This window comes from Triticum urartu, chromosome 7A (assembly GCF_056163025.1).
Source record: "Triticum urartu cultivar PI428250 chromosome 7A, HENAU_Tu73, whole genome shotgun sequence".
In the NCBI taxonomy this organism is placed as follows: domain Eukaryota; kingdom Viridiplantae; phylum Streptophyta; class Magnoliopsida; order Poales; family Poaceae; genus Triticum; species Triticum urartu.
In genome coordinates, this window is record NC_141879.1 from 217,652,415 (window position 1) to 217,676,867 (window position 24,453).

The 24,453-nt window shown below is 43.4% G+C and overlaps 1 protein-coding gene across 1 annotated transcript; it reads right to left on the reverse strand.

Moving 5' to 3' along the window:
* Positions 1-8,764: 8,764 nt before the first annotated feature.
* On the reverse strand, positions 8,765-9,578 carry LOC147959079 (uncharacterized). The gene is made up of 2 exons (XM_087531367.1): positions 8,907-9,578; positions 8,765-8,796 (listed from the first exon to the last, which is right to left on the reverse strand). The coding sequence occupies exons 1-2, from the start codon at positions 9,499-9,501 to the stop codon at positions 8,765-8,767; spliced, it is 627 nt and encodes a 208-aa protein (XP_087387493.1). The 5' UTR covers positions 9,502-9,578.
* Positions 9,579-24,453: the final 14,875 nt, after the last annotated feature.

Genomic DNA, 24,453 nt, shown 5'->3' on the forward strand with positions numbered 1-24,453 from the left:
ACAATAATGAATGCAAATGACAGCAGTGCTCTCCAACTGGTGCTTTTTAATAAGAGGATGATGACTCAGCATAAAAGTAAATAGATAGGCCCTTCGCACAGGGAAGCAGGGATTTATAGAGGTGCCAGAGCTCGGTTTTGAAACATAGGTGAATAATATTTTGAGCGGTATACTTTCATTGTCAACATAACAACCAAGAGATGGCGATATCTTCCATTCTACACACATTATAGGCGGTTCCCAAACAGAATGGTAAAATTTATACTCCCCCTTCCACCAACAAGCATCAATCCATGGATTGCTCGAAACAACGAGTGCCTCCAACTAACAAGAGTCCCACGGGGAGTTTTGTTTGCAGTTATTTTGATTTAGTTTGCATAAAGCATGGGACTGGGCATCCCGGTGACCAGCCATTTATCTCATGAGTGAGGAGCGGAATCCACTCCTCTTGAGAATAACCCGCCTAACATGGAAGATACAGACAGCCCTAGTTGATACATGAGCTATTCGAGCATACAAAACATGATATTTATTTGAAGGTTTAGAGTTTGGCACATACAAATTTACTTGGAACGGCAGGTAGATACCGTATATAGGTAGGTATAGTAGACTCATGTGGAATAACTTTGGGGTTTAAGGGATTGGATGCACAAGCAGTATTCCTGCTTAGTACAGGTGAAGGCTAGCAAAAGACTGGGAAGCAACCAGCTAGAGAGCGACAACAGTCATGAACATGCATTAAAATTAATCAACACCGAATGCAAGCATGAGTAGGATATAATCCACCATGAACATAAATATCGTGAAGGCTATGTTGATTTTGTTTCAACTACATGCGTGAACATGCGCCAAGTCAAGTCACTTAAATCATTCAGAGTAGGATACCACCCTATCATACCACATCATAACCATCTCAATAGCATGTTGGCACGCAAGGTAAACCATTATAACTCATAGCTAATCAAGCATGGCACAAGAAACTATGATCTCTAGTTGTCATTGCAAACATGTTTATTCGTAATAGGCTGAATCAGGAACGATGAACTAATCATATTTACAAAAACAAAAGAGGTCGGGTTCATACCAGCTTTTCTCATCTCAGTCAGTCCATCATATATCATCATAATTGCCTTTCACTTGCACGACCGAACGATGTGAATAATAATAATAATAGTGCGCGTGCGTTGGACTAAGCTGGAATCTGCAAGCATTCAATAAATAGGAGAAGACAAGGCAATATGGGCTCTTTTGTCAGATCAACATTTATGCATATAAGAGCCACTTCAACAATTTAATCATGGTCTTCTCCTATCGACCCCCAAAGAAAAGAAAAGAAATAAAACTATTTACACGGGAAAGCTCCCAACAAGCAAAAGAAGAACATGAAATATTTTTGGGTTTTGTTTTTAATTACTACTACAAGCATGGAAATTAAAACTAGCTAAAAGCTACAAATAATTTTTTTGGTTTTATTAAGGTTCATTAAACACACAAGAAGAAAGCATAAAAATAGAAAATAAACTAGCATGGAAATTACAGTGAAAGAGTATGAGCACCGACATCTAGCAATGAGTGTGTGAACATAAATGTAATGTCGGTGGGAAATACATACTCCCCCAAGCTTAGGCTTTTTGCCTAAGTTGGTCTATGGCCACGGCTGGCCTGGCGGGTATCCATAATAGTAGCCGGGGTCGTACTGCGATGCAGCGGCTATCGCCTGCTGAGCCGCAGCGTGGCGACGAGCGGCCTCCGCTCTCCTCTCGTACTCATCTGCCTCCTCTCTGGTAATAGTATATATTCCTTTTGCCTAATGATCAAAGAAGGCAGGAGCAGGGAGAGTAATATGGACAGCACGGCGTCTGTCAAAGATTAATCGATACTGGAGAGGTGATTCATTCCTCTCGAAAAACTGGTGGTGAACCATAGCATTAAAGTCTAGGTAAGCAGGAGGTAATTCAATATCATCTTCGCGTATGGCTATACCAAGAAAATTAGCTATGCGGGTTGCATAAATTCCTCCAAAGAAATCTCCATTAAATCTATTAAGATGCAACCTACGTGCAACTATGGCTCCCAAATTATAAGATTTATCTCCTAACAATGCACTCCTAAGAATACTGAGGTCAGGGACACACATGTGACATGTCTCATATTTACCATTAATGCATCTACCTATGAAGAGAGCAAAATAATGTATAGCAGGAAAGTAATGCTCCCTATGGTGGCTTGTGTTATATCTCTAGATTCTCCCACAGTTATGCTAGCAAGAAAATCTCTAAATTCAGATTTGCGAGGATCCCTTATACTACCCCATTGTGGAAGTTTGCAAGCAGTGGTAAAATCCTCTAAGTCCATAGTATAAGAGTTTTCATAAAGATCAAATAGGACAGTTGGAGAATTACGTGAAGATGAAAATTCAAACCTCCTCACAAAGGTACTAGTGAGATTGTGATACTGACTGCACTTCTCTTCCTCGAAGCTCACAAGATCGGCGTTACGCAAATATGCGTTGAATTCTTCCTTAATTCCTGCTCGATCCATAAAATTTTCAGAAGGCCACTCACAAGGACGCACTGGAGCGTCTCTTGGTGGCTCTTCATCAGCATCACACATTGCAAGCCTGGGTCCTTGCTTCCTTGAGGATCCACCTTGGAACATTTTCCTAAGCATTTTTCTTTCTCTGAAAAATTCTGAAAATTTTTAGTAACTTCAAAATAAAAGTAGACCAAACTCAATAATATTGATAGCAACTACTCCTACAAGTGCCTAGGGCCTATATCATGCATCAAAACTACTTTTGACCATATAAATTTGACATGCAAGCTCAAGAACAGGGCCACCTAAGCATCAAAAATTTGCAATGAATAAAGCACTAGAACAAAAACTAATTGGACCAATGGAGGAGTAACATACCAAGGAACAATCTCCCCAAGCAGTTTTGTGAGAGGTGCTTTGAGCAAGGAGATCGAAAATGGCAGCAAAATGAGCTACAACTCGTGCTTGAGCTGGATATTCATGTTTGGGGGAGGAAGAAGGAGTGTGTGGGTGAAAGTATAAGTGGAGGAGGGCCACAGTGGTCCCACGAGGCAGGGGGGCGCGCCCAGGGGGTAGGGCGCGTCCTCCACCCTCGTGGGCAGGTGGTTGGCCCCCCCTGCTATGTTCTCAGTGCCAAATATTCTCAAATATTCTAAAAAAATCATATTTAAATTTCAGGGCATTTGGAGAACTTTTATTTTCGAGGTATTTTTATATTGCACGGATAATCAGATAACAGACAAAAAAATATTTATTTTCATTTTATTTAATATAAATAACAGAAAGTAAAAGTGGGGTATAGAAGGTTGTGCTTTCTAGTTTCATCCATCTCATGCTCATCAAAATGAATCCACTAACAAGGTTGATCAAGTCTTGTTAACGAACTCATTCCGAATAACATGGAAGCGGAGAAATTTCGAATAACACTATGTTACCTCAACGGGGATATGCACATCCCCAATAATAAGAATATCATATTTCTTCTTGACAGTAGGAAGAGGAAATTCAAAACCTCCAAATATAATTGATGGAATTTTTTCAATAGAATTGAAACTGTGGACTTGAGGTGGTTTCCTCGGAAAGTGTACCGTATGTGTTGGGGAACGCGACAGAAAATGAAAATTTTCGGTATAGCGAGCACGCCCAGGACCACTATGGAGACTGCATACAAGGTTTGATCTGTTCCGTACCGACTCGAAGCGCAGCGGAAGAAGAGTCGGTGGAGATCGTTGGTGCAGATCCCCGCAGCTAGGATTTACAACCTCCCAACCGCAAGGATGTACTCCCTCGCCGGACAGCCCTTCGGGAGGCGGTCGGACAGTTCCCCGGACGATGTCGCGGACAGCCCTTCGGGAGGACCCTCGAAACTCGAAAGGAGACTCGGAAAGCCCTTCGGGAGGACACTCGAACAGCTCCTCGGGCACAAGACCAAAACTACGACCTCTCTTCGAGGTTGCACACATACGGTGCTAGCTATCCGGCAGGGCTTCGCCGTCCAGAACTAGTTCCTACCGGAACCCAGACAGCCTTACGGCTTACGAAACTCTTTTCGTGGGAGGGAGAGAAGAAGCCAGATAATGCATGGCATGTGTATGAGAGCAAGGGGATCAGCTTTGGGCTGCCCACTCCTCCTCTATTTATAGGAAAGCCAAGGGGTAGGGATGGCCCACAAAAACCCAAAATGCCCATGCAAATGTCACACATGAAGGGCATAATGGGGAGGGAAGTGGAGCTCCATGGAGCCCCACACATGTGGCCGGCCAACCCCCTTGGGGGGCCCCCATGAGGAGCATGCTTGGACCCCAAGCCCTTCTAGAAGCCTTTTGGAAATATCCCAAAAGGTGACTCACCATAAAATATCCCAAAAAGCACTTTCACTATTCACGATGACATTTTTCAGCGTCCGTTCGAACTAAAAATATTTATGTGGGCTTAGAACATTTCCAGTACCCACCATAATAATTTTCAACGCGTTCCGAAACAATTCCGGTTTTAGTGATTTTCATCTGCGAAACGCATCTGAAGTGGCTCCGGCAGCTCCGAAACATTTCCGGGTTTTATCTCAAAAAATTCCAAAAAGCTTCCAGAATGATTCTGGCACCCTCCAAGAATTATCAGGCATTTGCCGAAACCAATTTGACTTAATGGTATATCCCGAAACAACTTTTCGGTATCATTGAAACTCATCCGATGACCTCTCTCTGCGGTACGATTCCGCTGTCTGAAACTTTTCCGGTGTCCGAAACTTTTTCGGTGATTTTCTCTCAGACTCCCTGTCTAGTATTCAGCAGATAGATGACCCTTAAGCGTGTGACCCTATAGGTTCGGTGAAGTATAGACATGACCTGGAACCTCTTCCGATCAATGATCAACATCGGAGCCGTGGACACCCGTATTGACCCCTATACCCACAGAATGAATATTCGAGTGAACCTCCAGTTGCCTTGAGCTATTGCTGTTGCTTCGCGATATGTCACAAACACCCGAGGTGAGATTTATTGCATTCTTGTGGATCAACAATTTGTCCACCATGCAAGTTACCTCGTTACCGGTTTTGTTCTCTTTTCGCGTTTCCGTGTTCCGGCATCCCAGTGATCAAATCACAATGTGTCTGGCCAGACGATGATGGATACCGTTACACCGAGAGGGCCCGAGTATATCTCTCCATCATCGGAGGAGCAAATCCCAATCTTGAGCTATCTTGTTACTTGCCATACTTTTCCATGAACCCGTAAGCCGCCGTAATAGCCACCCAGTTACGGATGACGTTTAACATACCCCAAAGTTCACGAAGCAAGTATGAAGGAACTCGATACTCTCATGGTCTAAGGAATTATGCAAACATTGACTTCTCTGTGTTATTAACCATTAACTTGTGACGAATGTATCTCATAGCATAACATCAAATTGGGTCGATACAACACAAGTGTTCTACTAATAATTGTGCCCTCAAAATTGCCGGCATAGTCATGCCCATGATCAGGAAAACAGGACCATCATGCAATACTTGAGCCAGTCATAGAGGCTTGACTAGGAATACATTTTACCGTTTATTATCCCACACGTGCACATGAGTTTCCCTCCAAGCCTCGTTTTATTTGCAGACTCGAGAATCATTGCAGTTATAGCATGGAACATAAACCTTCATTACAAACCAGGAGATACAAAATAACTGATATTACTGCCTCTAGGGCATATCTCCTACAGACTCCCACTTGCACTAGAGTCATAATCCAGTTACATGGCTTCCCTAACACCAATGGCTATCCGGTGTTGCTCATGCTTTGCTCGTGGTAGAGGCTTTGTCATCGGGTCTGACACATTCAGATCCGTGTGAACTTTGCGTACTTTCACTAAACCCTCTTCGACATGATGTCATATGAGTTTATATTTGCGTTGAATATGTCTTGTCTTATGGTGCGAACTTGGCTCCCTTGCCTGAGCCACGGCACCACTATTATCACAATAGATCTCCACCGGGTCCTGGGCACTAGGAACCACACCAAGGTCTTCAAGAAATTGCTTGATCCATACCGCCTCCTTGGAGGCTTCTAAAGCAGCAACATATTCCGCCTCCGTCGTAGAATCCGCCACAGTCTTTTGTTTGGAACTTTTCCAATCTACTGCGCCACCGTTCAGAATGAAAACATAGCCTGATTGAGATTTGAAGTCATTTGGGTCAGTCATGAAGCCTGCATCAGTGTAACCACTTACAATGAGCTCTTCATCACCTCTGTACACAAGGAGTGAATCCTTGGTCCTTCTGAGGTACTTAAGAATACCCTTGACTGCGGCCCAGTGTTCCAATCCTGGATCACTTTGGTACCGACTGCTAACACTTAGTGCATAGGAAACATCCGGTCTTGTACATAGCATGGCATACATAATAGAACCAACTGCCAAGGCATATGGAACATCATTCATTTGCACTCGCTCATCGAGAGTCCAAGGACACTGATTCTTGCAAAGCACTGTGCCAGGTGACATGGGGAGAAGGCCCTTCTTGGAGTTCTCCATGTTGAACCTTTTCAACACCTTGTCAATGTACGTGCTTTGGCTAAGCGCTATCAGGCGTTTTGATCTATCTCTATAGATTCTGATGCCCAATACATATGCCGCTTCGCCTAAGTCTTTCATTGAAAACCTCTTTTGCAATGAGTCTTTTATTTCGCTAAGAAAATTCACGTCATTTCCAATCAACAATATGTCATCCACATACAAGATTAGAAATGCTTTTGCGCTCCCACTAAACTTCTTGTAAACACAAGATTCTTCGTCATTCCTGATGAAGCCAAACTCTTTGACCACTTCATCAAAACGAATGTTCCAGCTCCTTGATGCTTGCTTCAGACCATAAATGGCTTTCTGAAGTTTGCATACCTTTCCAGCATCCTCATGAATGACAAAACCTTCTGGCTGTATCATGTATACATCCTCTTTGAGGTTTCCATTTAGGAAAGCTGTTTTGACATCCATCTGCCATATTTCATACTCGAAATAAGCAGCAATTGCTAGCAATATCCGAACAGACCTAAGCATAGCTACGGGCGAGAAAGTCTCGTCGTAGTCCACTCCTGGAACTTGCATGAACCCTTTCACGACAAGTCTAGCTTTGTGGATAGTAATGTTACCATCCGCGTCCGTCTTTCTTTTGAAAATCCATTTACAACCAATCGGCTTTACGCCTTCTAGAAGTTCCTCCAAGTTCCAAACTTGGTTTTCGTACATGGATTCCATTTCAGATCTCATGTCTTTGTGCCATTCTTTTGAGCTGGGCCCCGCCATCGCTTCCTTGTAGTGTGCAGGTTCATCGTCTTCAAGAATGAAGATTTCGTTATGAAACCACTCAGGTGGCTGGATAGCCCTACCTGATCTGCGCGGTTCAGTTACAACATTGTCTGAAGTCTCCGCATCACATGCGACAACTTCTGGATCGGTTGTAGGGATAATTAGCGGAATTTCTTCCGGTTCCTTAGCCATATCAACGGTTGCCGAAGATTCACTAATCTCATTAAGTTGTACTATCCTCCCACTCACTTCTTTAGTGAGAAACTCTTTCTCAAGAAAGACTCCATGTTTTGCAACAAACACTTTGTTCTCGGAGGCGTGGTAAAAAGAATACCCAACTGTCTCCTTGGGATAACCTACAAAGTAACATTTGTCTGATCTGGGATCAAGTTTGCTTGGCTGTAAACGCTTTACATAAGCTTCACAACCCCAAATTTTGAAAAACGACAGTTCGGGTTTCTTCCCGTGCCACATCTCATGTGGTGTTGTCTCAACAGATTTAGACGGTGCTTTGTTTAGTGTGTGAGCAGCAGTAAGTAGTGCGTGACCCCAAAAAGATATCGGAAGATTTGTAAGAGACATCATCGACCTTACCATGTCCAACAAGGTTCGGTTACGTCATTCCGATACTCCGTTTCTCTGTGGAGTTCCGGGAGGCGTAAGTTGTGAAATGATTCCACGGTCACTCAGATGTTGGCCAAACTCATGACTAAGATACTCGCCTCCGCGATCAGACCGCAGAAACTTAATCTTTTTGTCACGATGATTTTCCACCTCATTCTGAAATTCTTTAAACTTTTCAAAGGTTTCTGACTTATGCTTCATTAAGTAGATATATCCATACCGACTTAAATCATCAGTAAAAGTCACGAAGTAGAAATACCCACCCCGTGCGGCTGTGTTCATTGGACCACATACATCACTATGTATTATTCCCAATAATTCATCCGCCCATTCAGGATGACCCGTGAACGGCGTCTTGGTCATTTTCCCCATCAAGCAAGCTTTACATGTGTCAAATGATTCAAAATCAAAGGACGGTAAAACTCCATTTTTATGGAGTCTTTGCATGCGTTTCTTTCCAATGTGGCCAAGCCGACAGTGCCACAAGAAAGTGGTGGTGGTATCAGCCTTCTTAAGGCGTTTAGCATTCACGTTAAAGACATCATTTCCACATTCAAGATTTAGTATGAAAAGGCCCCCAACAATGGGTGCAAATCCATAAAACATATCCTTACAATAAAGTGAACAACCATTGTTCTCAGACTTGTACGAATACCCATCATGTACTAAACATGATCCGGAGATAATGTTTCTACACAACAGTGGAACAAAATAACAATTACTTAGTTCTAAGATAAATCCTGAAGGGAGACGTAGAGGCATAGTGCCGATGGCTTGAGCAGCGATCCCAGCGCCGTTCCCGACGCGCATCACGACTTCATTCTTTGCCAGCTTGCGCACCTTGTGAAGCCCATGTATCGAGTTGCAAATGTGAGCAACCGATCCGGTATCAAATACCCAAGACTTAGAATTTTCGCTAGCAAGCAAAACGTCAATGACATTAACTTGTATAACAATTATACCTTTTCCGGTTTTCCCGGTCTTCTTATCTTCCAGATACTTCTTGCAGTTTCTCTTCCAGTGTCCTGTGCCCTTGCAGTAGAAGCACTCAGTTTCATTCTTGGCTCCGCCCTTAGAGTTGCTTTGGGAGCCAGTCTTACCGGCGCCCTTGCTCTTCTTTGGCTTGCCTTTCTTTTTGAAACTGGCGGTTTTATTCACAAGAAACACTTGCTTGCGATTTTTCCGCAGTCCTCCTTCTGTAGTTTTCAGCATGGCGAGCACCTCTTCCGGTGTCTTCTCCATCCCTGTCATGTTGTAGTTCATGACAAAACCGTCGTAAGACGGGGGGAGTGAAGAAAGCAACATGTCCATCATATGGCCAGGTGGAAGTGGAAATTCCAGGGCTTTAAGCCTTTCAGAATAGCCAATCATTTTGACCACGTGTTCGCCAACTGAACTACCCTCAGCCATCTTGCATTCCATCAAAGCCTTCATGATATCAAATCGTTCAGACTTTGCGGTTTCCTTGTACAGAGCATCCAATTCCCGGATCATATCACGGGGTTTATGGAATTCAAAACGTTTTTGAAGCCCTGGACTCATGCAAGCTAGCATGAGGCACTGCACTAAGTTGTGATCATCATCCTTAGTGGCCCAGACATTTTGTTCATCTTCCGGGGCCTCTGCCGCCGGTTTAGCTGGAAGAGCAGTTTCAAGCACCTACAATTTCTTAGCGCTCCTGAGGACAATCCTCAGGTTACGGACCCAGTCCGCATAGTTGTTTCCAGTCGTAGCTAACTTCTCTTTCTCTAACATCGAGCCTAAGTTGAACGCGGTGTTGCAAGCCATTTGATCTACAACGGAAAACACAAGTTTCACTTAGACTTTGTTTATAATGAAATTTGCACTAGTGAATAAACATTTTTATTCTAAAATGCACTCCCACTCAAATCAATATCTCCCAAAATTGATTATGAGTGATTCAAGATCCATGTCTTGATTGTTCGCCATTGGTGTAACACCACTGACGACAAAAATCTTAACCGGTAGGACAACTTGCCAATCACATCACTATATGACTCTTATTCATCTTTAGATGCGTGTGTTCCGAGCTCATGACGGTCATGCCTGAACGTCAAGACAACCAAGTGATCTCGCTGCGAGGTCTCAACTCACCCGCCTCACACTTCTCTAATCGTTCGTACCCGTGTGACACGGCGCACCCCGAAAAGATAGGTGCCGTGACGGTGCTACACTTGGGAGAACACTATCTACCTGATATCTTTAAGTGAGAGATCACCCTAATAAAAGCGACTACTGCACAATCAAGAAGGGTGCATCATAGGGGATAAACATCTCAAGCAATTCATAATTAGCATGATATGGTATAGCCCTTTCTAACGGAGAAGTCTTTCAATTCTTCGTCTTCGACATTTGCGTCGGTGTTCATGTTCGCGAAGATTGCCACCACCTTGTCGATGCACCAGATAATATTGCTATCTCTATAGCTAATAAAATAAGTGCATTACTTAAGGTTGACACGCAGGTCATTAAAGTGCAATCATATGGCTCCAGCCATCATGCCGAATCATGACACGCAGGTCATGTTAATTACATCATATAGTCATCTCATACATAATCAAATTGAATATGAGCATTGCTATACCACATCATATGCACATCCTGCAAAACCAAGTTAGACGCCTCTAATCGGTTTATGCAAAATTTTATTTTACGTGGCTTCTAAGGTTTTGACTTAAACCGCAGCTACCAACGTTTTATCATCAAGTATGATTATTCAAGTTGCTATATTAACATCTCGGGGTGTATGAAACACGAGATAATTAAATCTCGAGCCCCATACAAAACTTCATCATACGCATGACCCCCGTGCAGATCATATCTGCAATGCCCTTTCATCTGCGAATTTCATCTTTCTTTTGACTATGGCAGAATCCGAAGAACTAATAGCACTTCCATGATCAATCAGGATCACGGATTGCCAGAACTTTGTCAAATTCTACCATGTTGTCTCGAGATTGAGCAAACGCAAATTCTAGGGAAGCAACAAGAACGTCGGGTAACTGATTTCATCTGTCACCCGCATAAACAATTTTCAGCAATAGATCTCATCTATTCCAAAATTATATTATGCAATACCCATACATCTCCATGTATTCTAGATCGTAACTTGCATCTACGCATAGCACGGCTCTTGATGCCACTGTTGGGGAACGCGACAGAAAACGAAAATTTTCGGTATAGCGAGCACGCCCAGGACCACTATGGAGACTGCATACAAGGTTTGAGCTGTTCCGTACCGACTCGAAGCGCGGCGGAAGAAGAGTCGGTGGAGATCGTTGGTGCAGATCCCCGCAGCTAGGATTTACAACCTCCCAACCGTAAGGATGTACTCCCTCGCCGGACAGCCCTTCGGGAGGCGGTCGGACAGTCCCCCGGACGATGTCGCGGACAGCCCTTCGGGAGGACCCTCGAAACTCGAACGGAGACTCGGACAGCCCTTCGGGAGGACACTCGAACAGCCCCTCGGGCAAAAGACCGAAACTACGACCTCTCTACGGGGTTGCACACATACGGTGCCAGCTATCCGGCAGGGCTTCGTGAAAGTGCAACTATCCCTAGGTGGTTTTGGTAATTCATAACAACATATAGCTCATTGAGCTAATGCTATTCCAAGATGATTATTTCAGGAAAGCTCAATGATTGGCATGGCATGGATGTGAAAGTGGAACCCTCAAAATGCTAAGGACAAAAGATTGGCTCAAGCTCAAAAGCTCAAGACTCTTCATTTACATTTTAGTGATCCAAGATCACATTGAGTCTTTAGGAAAAGCCAATACTATTAAGGAGGGATGAGGTGTTGCTTAATGAGCCTCTTGCTTCATGTGCTTAGTGATATGCTCCAAAACCCTCAACTACTTTCCCATATCCACATATGACCTAAACCCTAAGCCAAACTCGGTCATACCGATTCTTTCTATCCGGCGCCATCGAGTTTCACTTGTCATAAGCCACTGCCAAACCCTAGCAATTCGGTTCTACCGATAGGGATCTCGGTCTCACCGAGATGGGATTGCAAACTCTCTGTTTCCCTTTCGTAACTTTTCGGTCTCACCGAAAGAGTGAATCGGTCCCACCAAGATTGGAAAACTGTGTGTAACGGTTGGATTTTGTGTGGAGGCTATATATACCCCTCCACCTCCTCTTCATTCGTGGAGAGAGCCATCAGAACACATACACAATTCCAACTCATATGTTCTGAGAGAGAACCATCTACTCATGTGTTGAGACCAAGATATTCCATTCCTATCATATGAATCTTGATCTCTAGCCTTCCCCAAGTTGCTTTCCACTCAAATCTTCTTTCCACAAAATCCAAATCCTATGAGAGAGAGTTGAGTGTTGGGGAGACTATCATTTGAAGCACAAGAGCAAGGAGTTCATTACCTACACACCATTTGTTACTTCTTGGAGAGTGGTGTCTCCTAGATTGGCTAGGTGTCACTTGGGAGCCTCCGAAAAGATTGTGGAGTTGAACCAAGGAGTTTGTAAGGGCAAGGACATCGCCTACTTCGTGAAGATCTACCGCTAGTGAGGCAAGTCCTTCGTGGGCGATGGCCATGGTGGGATAGACAAGGTTGCTACTTCGTGGACCCTTTGTGGGTGGTTGCTTCTTCGTGGACCCTTCGTGGGTGGAGCCCTTCGTGGACTCGCGCAACCGTTACCCTTTGTGGGTGGAGCCCTCCGTGGACTCGCGCAACCGTTACCCTTCGAGGGTTGAAGTCTCCATCAACGTGGATGTAGGATAGCACCACCTATCCGAACCACGGGAAAAACATCCATGTCTCCAATTGCGTTTGAATTCTCCAAACCCTTCCCTTTACATTCTTGCAATTTGCATGCTTTACTTTCCGCTGCCAATATACTCTTTGCATGCTTGCTTGAATTGTGTGATGATTGCTTGACTTGTCCTCCAATAGCTAAAATCTGCCAAGAACTAAAATTGGGAAAAGGTAAAGTTTTTATTTGGTCAAGTAGTCTAATCACCCCCTCCCTCTAGACATACTTTCGTTCCTACAAGTGGTATCAGAGCTTTGGTCTCCATTTGCTTTGATCTCCATAGCTTTTGGTGGTCATAGCCTTGGTTTCACAACCTAGGAGAGTATGGCATCTAGCGAGGGAAATTATCACCGTAGAGGTCCTTACTTTGATGGTACTAATTTTGCTAGTTGGAAGCATAAAATGAAAATGCATATTCTTGGACATAACCCCGTCGTTTGGGCTATTGTGTGTGTTGGTTTGCAAGGTGACTTCTTTGATGGGAAAGAACCAAACCGTGAAGCTACCGCGGATGAGTTGAAGATGTTGCAATACAATGCTCAAGCTTGTGATATTCTCTTCAACGGATTGTGCCCCGAAGAATTCAACAAAATCAGCCGTCTTGAGAATGCAAAGGAAATTTGGGACACTTTGATTGATATGCACGAAGGTACCGACTCCGTCAAGGAATCCAAGTTCGATGTGCTTCAAAGTCAACTTGACAAATTCAAAATGAAGGATGGTGAAGGTGTCGCTGAAATGTACTCTAGGCTTGCTCTCATCACAAATGAGATTGCCGGCTTAGGAAGTGAAGAGATGACCGATAGATTCATAATCAAGAAGATTCTAAGAGCCTTGGATGGAAAATATGATACCGTGTGCACATTGATCCAAATGACGCCCAATTACAAAGATCTCAAGCCAACGGAGGTGATTGGAAGAATTGTTGCTCATGAGATGTCACTTAAGGATAAAGAGGAACTTCACAACAAATCAAGTGGTGCCTACAAAGCCTCATGTGAAGCCCCTACATCATCAAGTGAGAAACAAAACTTCAATGAAGAATTGAGCTTAATGGTGAAGAACTTCAACAAGTTCTACAAGAGTAGAAGCAAAGATAGAAGCTTCAAGTCAAGGTCCTACAATGACAAAAGATCTTCTAGTCGAGAGCGAAACTGCTACAGTTGTGGAAGACCCGGACACTATTCCAATGAGTGTACGGCTCCCTACAAGAGAAGAGAAGATTCTCCAAAAAGAAGAAGCAAAGAATCACCAGCAAGAGAGAGAAGGAGTAGAGATGATCGTTATGAACGAAGATACTCACGGAGAAGCAAGGATTCGAAAAGGAAGGAAAAATCATCAAGGAGCTACACAAAACGAAGACATCAAGCTCATGTTGGTGAATGGGTATCCGGCTCCGACTCCGACAGCCACTCTGAGAGAAGTTATCACTCCGACTCCGAAGATACTCAAGATGAAGGTGTTGCCGGTCTAGCACTTGTGTCAACCAACTCCTACGACATATTTGACTCACCAAATGAAGGAATTGGAAGATGCTTCATGACCAAAGGTCCTAAGGTAACACACCCCGAGTATGTTGATTTCAATAGTGATGAAGATGACTTGTTAGGTGATGATTTGCTTGTTGACAACTCTAGTGATGAATACTATGATGAAACGTCAATTAATCATGCTAATCAAGATAAAACGAATGACAATGATAAGGAGAAGATTGAGGCTCTAACTAAAGAACTAAACACTCTTAAGTTAGCTCATGAAACTATCTTCGAAGATCATCGAGAACTTTTAAGAGCTCATGAGAAATTACACTTTGAAAAGCTCAATCTTGAGCAAGAGCATGAGTTCTTAAAACCAATCAATGATGATCTCCGCAAGAAAAGTTCTTCTTACATTGCCAAGCGTTTACTCTTATCCACTTACATGCCTCAAGTCAAGTCTAGTAACAAGAACAAGAAAGATTCTTCCTCTAGCAGTAACAATGATCATGCTAAATCCAATATTGTTTCTTCTAGTAGTTCTCTTGATTCCACTAATGATTCTCTTAGCCAAGTTACACTTGAGCAAGAAAATAGCTTATTGGAGGGAATTATAGAGAAAGGAGTGTACAAAAGCCTTGCCGGGAGTAAGCAATTCGAGGAAATTGTGCGCAAGCAAGGAATGCACCGGAAGAATAAAGGTGTTGGTTTTGAACGAAAGTTCAATGCCAATGGAGTTGAGTGGGAAGAAGATCAATACCCCAAGACAAAGTTTGTTCCTCAACAAGAGAAGTATGATACTTCTTTCAAGAGGACACAAGCTCAAGATGATCTTCCACCACAAGACTACAAGCAAAAAGGCAAGGACAAGCTTCAAGAGGAAATTGATGCATTTGAAGAAGCTCCTAAGACCTTAGTCAAGTGGATTCCCAAGACTACTTCAAGTTCCACTTCATCAAGTACGACTACAACTCCAAGGATTCCCATCAAGATGGTGTGGATCCAAAAGAAGAAGAACTAGAGAGTTCTTGAGGGTGACTCCGCCAACATACTTCACTCTTATCATTTTGGCAAGAACAAGTGCAATAAACTTCCACATCTTGCACTAGTTCAAGGAGTCACAAACCCTCTTGTTGGTAAGACAAGGGACAAGGTAACCTAAAAGTTTTCATGGACATCATCTTGTGTGTGCATCACTCTATGTCTATGGATATCCTTGTTTGTTCCTTGCGGGACTAACCCATGTAGGTATTGAAAGTGCAATTCACTCAAAGGGATAGCTCCAAGTGATCTACATCAATATTGAGCATCCACATCTTCAACATCTACATGAAGTCATCATCGACAAAACCCGAGGTTAGTTCATCCCTCTAAGGGGGGATATCACATATAGGGGGAGCTTTACTCTAAGACTTGAGCTAAAGCAACTCTAAAGATGTGAACACAACAATGCTTTATGTAAAAGTGGTAACCCCACTTGAGCTTAAACGATGAGTATGACCTATGATCAAGTGTTCTCACTTGACTCCTAAGTCAATATACTCATATATAGATGACCTTGTCATCGCAAATTGCTTGATAGATGCTAGAATTGGTTGTGCATGCCTTGTCACATATTTTATTTTCCATCTTATTGTGTGAGCATGCTGGTTGCATATTTTACTCATTCGAGGACATCCACTTGTTGTTTTGATTGTTCGGTTTTATTTCCTTTTGCCAAGTGGATGGACAAGAATGCCTAAGAACCTCCTCTAGCTATCTATGCTTTTCTTGTCTCAAACTCTATTCATGCTACATCACAAAATTTGATCAAGTCAGATTCGAACCACTCTGTGTGAGGAGCGCTCGGAGTCCCCGATTCGTCATAGACTTAAACTTCCAAAACCTCTTCATGATTCTCGGTCTGACTGATACCCCACTTTCGGTCCTACCGAGATCATTAAGTTGATCTATGTTTTCGATCTCGGTGCAACCGATTTGAACCATTCGTTCACACCGAGTTGCAATAACTGTATACGGTTTTGCATCTCGGTGCCACCGAGTCGTTCCACTCGGTCACACCGACAGGGTCGGGCTATATATAGTCACTGGCAAAAATTTGGAAATTTCTCCGAACCCCTTCGCCCGCGTGATAGCCTGCTCTGCTAACTTGGTCTCCGGATCGTCTCCTCGCCGCCAGCCGCCTCCAGTCGCTGGTCTCCATCGCCGTCAACGGAATTCTACCCCGCCGTTGCCGCCGTAGCGAGTCTCCGCCGAACTAGGGTATGGACTCGATCTTTGTGCTATTCTCCAATCCGATTCTTAGCACATTGTGATCATAATGATTCTTGTCACGATTGAAACACTCCTATCCAGTCAATACGTTCGTAGATTAGTTTTGATTCGAAAATTTTAGGGTTAGGTTTCCGCCGAGACCATCTCGGACCCACCGAGTTGAAAAATTCGGTCCCACTGATTTGGCTTATGCCATTGCACAAGTGAGACTCGGTCTGACCGAAAATTACTTATCGGTGTGACCGATTTTGGAACTCTGTGAAACCCTAGCAGTCTCGGTGCCACCGAACTGTGACTCGGTCCAACCGAGTTCACTAGTTTAGGTTCCAAAACTGCTTCGGTATCACTGAGTTTGAAAATCGGTAGATCCGAGATGATTTCAGTGGGAAACTAAAACTAAGATTTTGAGTCATTCTTTTGCAAAAATCTCTGCATTTTGTGATGCTCATCTATTCTACCTCATCTATAAACTATTCACAGGGTCAGCAGTCAGCTTGTTCATCATGTCAGACCAAAGTGATAGCCAGAACATGTCAGAAGAGCAAGTGCAGATGAGTGAGGGCACTAGTCCCTCAAGTTCTTCAGATGATGGCAGCAGAAGTACTCCTAGCAATCTGCCAAAAGCTGCCACCAGACAGAGGAAGAAGAGAACTTCAGATTCTGAGGATGAAGATTATGTGGCAGAGGAAGAGGAAGCCACATCAAAGAGAGTTGAACCAGCACAGGGCACAAAGCCAGGCTTAAAGATCAAAAGGCCAGCAGGTAGGCAGCCTATGCCAAAGGCCAGAGCTTCAACCAAGATTTCTGAGAAGCCCACTCCCATAGAGCCAGTTGCTGCTGAAGGCAAGAAAAGGAAGGAAAGGGTCAAGAAGACCGTAGCCAAAGTGCTTGGAAAGGCTTCCATCATGGAAGAAGAGGAAGAAGAAGAGGTAGCTGCACCAGCACCTAAGGCACCCAAGCTGATGGGTGATGCCATAAGATCAGGGTCAACTGCTTCTAAGGCCAAGCCAGCTCCAAAGCCAAAGCCAAAGAGGAATACAAGGAGCATACCTGCAGCTGAAAAGAACAAGGCCCCAGTGCCTGACATTGCTGAAGAAGAAGAAGGTCAAGTGCTCAGAAAGCTCAAGCCCAAGATCCCAGACCATAGTGATGCTCATCCTGTGGCTGAGGACATGAAGCTCAGGAGAGACTCAGGGCTCAGGAAGTGGAGAGAAGCAGATCCGTATGCTTCAAGGAGAAGAACTGCTGTTGATTACAGGTTCCACACTAAGGAACAGCAGGACTTCTATGAGACAATTTTGTTGGACAAGAAGCCAATTGTATGTGATATGAGATGGGTCAACTGGGAGTACATCAAGGACAATGAAGAACACTGTCCTGGTGTGATTGACAGCTTTAATGCATGTGGAGTAGCAGACTTTGTTGGGCAGAAGCTCACAAAGTGGAATGAGGAGCTTATCATGCAATTCTACTCCACAGCACACTTTTATCCAGATGGTAGGATAACTTGGATGTCTGAGGGTACGAGGTACCAATCTACAGTTGCTGAATGGGCTCAGCTAATCAATGCCCCTGAAGAGCATGAGGATGACTTGGATATCTATGCCAAGAAAAAGATGGATCATAACTCAATGTCAAACATGTACAAGGAAATTCCAAATGAAGCACTTGACACTTTCAAATTTGGCTCAGTGCACTATCTTCTGTCAGGGCTGCCAACCATTAATTGGATTTTGAGGCACACCTTATTTCCCAAGTCAGGTGATAACAAGATGATCAGAGGCCATGCAATCAATTTGCTTCATGTGTTTGATGTACCTCAAAAATTCAAAGTCATGAGCCTCATAGTAGAAACCATTAAGAGGACAGCAGCTGATCAGAAGAGGAGCTGTGGATATGCCCCACAGATTCAGGAGCTCATCAACTCCAAGATGGGCACGGGCATATACTTATTGGACAAGGAACACCTGCCCATCCGTCCAGATTTTGAGGATAATCAAGTGGTCATGACTGAGAATGAACCATCGTCTGCACAAGCACAAGCAAAGAAGGAGAAGGCAAGGAAGGAGAAAGCTGCCAAGATGCCAACTCAAGAGGAGGCATTTGAGTACTTCTTGAAAACCAAACAAGAGCAGCTTGGTTACCTAATTGCATCCACCCTGCGGATTGAGAAAGGACTAGCCACCCTAACTCAGAACCAGGCAAGCCTAGAGAGAATCATGGAACAAAGTTCTATAACTTGGATGTCAAGGTGACAGAGATTCAGACTGCAGTGGAGCAGCTCTAGGATGACATGCAGGAGAGGAGAGGCAGGACTACAACTGATGCCTTTGCCAGAGTGCCAAGAGGTCCGAGGTCGTCTGCAGTGCCAGTTCCTGACACAAGAGCAACTGCCTCAGCTTCAGCCATAGCACCAGCCCAACCAGCTCCAGCATCTACTTCAGCTCCAACTCCAGCGTCTACTTCAGTGTCTACGGAAGCCTTCGTCCTTGGAGTGATCCGGACTCCACCACCACCTGAAGATCAAGCCTGAGCGTCGATCTAGCACTATGCATTTTCTAGGAACTTTTTGGTAACTTGTTGCCAAAGGGGGAAAAATGTATAGATCATAGGCTTCGAGAGAGAGTGTTGCTTTTATTCTCTCTTGCTTTATTTGGTGGTTTTTCAAACTTTGTTTGCTTTTGAGTGCTTGAGATACTATGCTTGTGAGACATTGATGATCATGTGTTTGATCATAAGCTACACTTAATGTTTGCTTAATGCTATTATCTTATCTATCTTATGTGATCATTCACTATTCTTGGTGATGAGTGCATGTATTTCATTCTTATCATTTTAAGCGCTCCACCAAGATGTATGTGACATGGAAGAGTAACCCATGACTCTAACTCCTTGTGCATTTGTAGTCCAAAGCAAATTTTAAATATGCACAAATTTAGGGGGAGCTCTTACTTGTCACATACTTCTCAAAGCGGCGATATATTTCATGCTTATTATCATTTGTCGAAGCTTTGATCTATATGTTGTCATCAATTACCAAAAAGCGGGAGATTGAAAGTGCAACTATCCCTAGGTGGTTTTGGTAATTCATAACAACATATAGCTCATTGAGCTAATGCTATTCCAAGATGATTATTTCAGGAAAGCTCAATGATTGGCATGGCATGGATGTGAAAGTGGAACCCTCAAAATGCTAAGGACAAAAGATTGGCTCAAGCTCAAAAGCTCAAGACTCTTCATTTACATTTTAGTGATCCAAGATCACATTGAGTCTTTAGGAAAAGCCAATACTATCAAGGAGGGATGAGGTGTTGCTTAATGAGCCTCTTGCTTCATGTGCTTAGTGATATGCTCCAAAACCCTCATCTACTTTCCCATATCCACATATGACCTAAACCCTAAGCCAAACTCGGTCATACCGATTCTTTCTATCCGGCGCCACCGAGTTTCACTTGTCATAAGCCACTGCCAAACCCTAGCAATTCGGTTCTACCGATAAGGATCTCGGTCTCACCGAGATGGAATTGCAAACTCTTTGTTTCCCTTTCGTAACTTTTTGGTCTCACCGAAAGAGCGAATCGGTCCCACCGAGATTGCAATGTAAATTCAGTGTTTCCTTTTTGTAACTTTTCGGTCTCACCGGAAGAGCAAATCGGTCCCACCGAGTTTGCCTGAACAACTCTCTGGTTAGCTAATTACCAAAATCGGTCCCACCGAGTTTGTGTAATTGGTCTCACCGAGATTACGTTATGCCCAAACCCTAACCATATCGGTCCTACCGAGTTGCATGTCAGTCCCACCGAAAATCTCTAACGGTCACTAGGTTTACCTTTTCGGTCCGACCGAGTTTGTTGATTCGGTCCCACCGAGATTGGAAAACTGTGTGTAACGGTTGGATTTTGTGTGGAGGCTATATATACCCCTCCACCTCCTCTTCATTCATGGAGAGAGCCATCAGAACACATACACAATTCCAACTCATATGTTTTGAGAGAGAACCACCTACTCATGTGTTGAGACCAAGATATTCCATTCCTACCATATGAATCTTGATCTCTAGCCTTCCCCAAGTTGCTTTCCACTCAAATCTTCTTTCCACAAAATCCAAATCCTATGAGAGAGAGTTGAGTGTTGGGGAGACTATCATTTGAAGCACAAGAGCAAGGAGTTCATTACCTACACACCATTTGTTACTTCTTGGAGAGTGGTGTCTCCTAGATTGGCTAGGTGTCACTTGGGAGCCTCCGACAAGATTGTGGAGTTGAACCAAGGAGTTTGTAAGGGCAAGGAGATCGCCTACTTCGCCTCCCAACCGCAAGGATGTACTCCCTTGCCGGACATCCCTTCGGGAGGCGGTCGGACAGTCCCCCGGACGATGTCGCGGACAGCCCTTCGGGAGGACCCTCGAAACTCGAATGGAGACTCGGACAGCCCTTCGGGAGGACACTCGAATAGCTCCTCGGGCAAAAGACCGAAACTACGACCTCTCTACGGGGTTGCACACATACGGTGCCAGCTATTCGGCAGGGCTTCGCCGTCCAGAACTAGTTCCTGTCGGAACCCAGACAGCCTTACGGCTCTACGAAACTCTTTTCGTGGGAGGGAGAGAAGAAGCCAGATAATGCATGGCATGTGTATGAGAGCAAGGGGATCAGCTTTGGGCTGCCCACTCCTCCTCTATTTATAGGAAAGCCAAGGGGTAGGGATGGCCCACAAAAACCCAAAATGCCCATGCAAATGTCACACATGAAGGGCATAATGGGGAGGGAAGTGGAGCTCCATGGAGCCCCACACATGTGGCCGGCCAACCCCCTTGGGGGGCCCCCATGAGGAGCATGCTTGGCCCCCAAGCCCTTCTAGAAGCCTTTTGGAAATATCCCAAAAGGTGACTCACCATAAAATATCCCAAAAAGCACTTTCACTATTAACGACGACATTTTTCAACGTCCGTTCGAACTGAAAATATTTATGTGGGCTTAGAACATTTCCAGTACCCACCATAATAATTTTCAACGCGTTCCGAAACAATTCCAGTTTTGGTGATTTTCATCTGCGAAACGCATCTGAAGTGGCTCCGGCAGCTCCGGAACATTTCCGGTTTTTATCTCAGAAAATTCCAAAAAGCTTCCAGAATGATTCTGGCACCCTCCAAGAATTATCAGGCATTTGCTGAAACCAATTTGACTTAATGGTATATCCCGAAACAACTTTTCGGTGTCATTGAAACTCATCCGATGACCTCTCTCTGCGGTACGATTCCGCTGTCCGAAACTTTTCTGGTGTCCGAAACTTTTTCGATGATTTTCTCTCAGACTCCCTGTCTAGAATTCAGCAGATAGATGACCCTTAAGCGTGTGACCCTATAGGTTCGGTGAAGTATAGACATGACCTAGAACCTCTTCCGATCAATGATCAACATCGGAGCCGTGGACACCCGTATTGACCCCTATACCCACACGAATGATTATTCGAGTGAACCTCCAGTTGCCTTGAGCTATTCCTGTTGCTCCGCGATATGTCACAAACACTCAAGGTGAGATTTATTGCATTCCTGTGGATAAACAATTTGTCCACCATGCAAGTTACCTCGTTACCGGTTTTGTTCTCTTTTCTCGTTTCCGTGTTCCGGCATCCCAGTGATCAAATCACAATGTGTCTGCCCAGACGATGATGGATACCGTTACACCGAGAGGGCCCGAGTATATCTCTCCATCGTCGGAGGTGCAAATCCCAATCTTGAGCTATCTCGTTACTTGCCATACTTTTCCGTGAACCCGTAAGCCGCCGTAATAGCCACCCAGTTACGGATGACGTTTAACATACCCCAAAGTTCACGAAGCAAGTATGAAGGAACTTGATACTCTCATGGTCTAAGGAATTATGCAAACATTGACTTCTCTGTGTTATTAACCATTAACTTGTGACGAATGTATCTCATAGCATAACATCAAATTGGGTCGATACAACACAAGTGTTCTACTAATAATTGTGCCCTCAAAATTGCCGGCATAGTCATGCCCATGATCAGGAAAACAGGATCATCATGCAATACTTGAGCCAGTCATAGAGGCTTGACTAGGAATACATTTTACCGTTTATTATCCCACACGTGCACATGAGTTTCCCTCCAAGCCTCGTTTTATTTGCAGACTCGAGAATCATTGCAGTTATAGCATGGAACATAAACCTTCATTACAAACCAGGAGATACAAAATAACTGATATTACTGCCTCTAGGGCATATCTCCTATAGTATGCTCATTACCATTAACATGAAAAGTGACATTGCCTTTAGTGCAATCAATAACAGCCCCTGCAGTATTCAAAAAGGGTCTTCCAAGAATAATAGACATACTATCATCCTCGGGAATATCAAGAATAACAAAGACTATTAAGATAGTAACGTTTGCAACTACAACCGGCACATCCTCACAAATACCGATTGGTATAGCAGTTGATTTATCAGCCATTTGCAAAGATATTTTAGTAGGTGTCAACTTATTCAAATCAAGTCTACGATATAAAGAGAGAGGCATAACACTAACACCGGCTCCAAGATCACATAAAGCAGTTTTAACATAGTTTCTTTTAATAGAGCATGGTATAGTGGGTACACCGGGATCTCCAAGTTTCTTAGGTATTCCACCCTTAAAAGTATAATTAGCAAGCATGGTGGAAATTTCAGCTTTCGATATCTTTCTTTTATTTGTAACAATTTCTTTCATATACTTAGCATAATGATTCATTTTAAGCATATCAGTTAATCGCATACACAAAAAGATAGGTCTAATCATTTCAGCAAAGCGCTCAAAATCCTCATCATCCTTTTTCTTGGATGGTTTGGGAGGAAAAGGCATGGGTTTCTGAACCCATGGTTCTCTTTCTTTACCATGTTTCCTAGCAACAAAGTGTTTCTTATCATAACGTTGATTCTTTGATTGTGGGTTATCAAGATCAACAGCAGGTTCAATTTCTATATCATTATCATTAGTAGGTTGAGCATCATCATGAGCATTATCATTAACATTATCACTAGTTTCAGGTTCATTACCAGATTGTGTTTCAGCATCAGAGATAGAAATATCATTTGGATTCTCAGGTGTTTCAGTAATAGGTTCACTAGAAGCATGCAAAGTCCTATCATTTTTCTTTTTCTTCCTTTTAGAAGGACTAGGTGCATCTATATTATTTCTCTGAGAATCTTGCTCAATTCTCTTAGGATGGCCTTCAGGATACAAAGGTTCCTGGGTCATTTTACCACCTCTAGTCATAACTCTAACAGCATTATCATTATCCTTACTATTCAATTCATTAAGCAAATCATTTTGAGCTTTAAGTACTTGTTCTCCTTGAGTGGTAACCATAGAAGCATGTTTACTAACAAGTTTAAGTTCACCTTTGACATTAGCCATATAATCACCCTAGTGTTCAAGCATATTTGAATTGTATTTCAATTGTCTACCAAAATAAACATTAAAATCTTCTTGCTTAGCCATAAATTTATCAAACTCATCTAAGCATGGGCTAGAAAATTTAGTAAATGGGATTTCAGCTTTATCATATCTATAGAGAGAATTTACCTTTACTACTTGTGTCGGGTTATCAAGACCATGAGTTTCTTCAATAGGTAGAGGATTAAGATCATATGTTTCTTCAACAGGCGGTAAATTAAGACCATGTATTTCTTCAATAGGAGGTAAATTCTTAACATCTTCAGCTTTAATACCTTTTTATTTCATAGATTTCTTTGCCTCTTGCATATCTTCAGGACTGAGAAATAGAATACCCCTCTTCTTCGGAGTTGGTTTGGAAATAGGCTCAGGAATTGGCTCCGGAGGTGTCCAATTATTCTCATTCGTCAACATATTATTCAATAGAATTTCAGCTTCATCCGGTGTTCTTTCCCTGAAAACAGAACCAGCACAATTATCCAGGTAATCTCTGGAGGCATCGGTTAG

Bases quoted from the DNA above. Each gene is read 5' to 3' on its own strand.
- LOC147959079 (XM_087531367.1), bottom strand. From the start codon at position 9,501: ATGCTAGCTTGCATGAGTCCAGGGCTTCAAAAACGTTTTGAATTCCAT. The intron at 8,797-8,906 runs TAATTGTTATAC...TCGATACATGGG, and splicing joins CGGGAAAACCGGAAAAGGTA to CTTCACAAGGTGCGCAAGCT.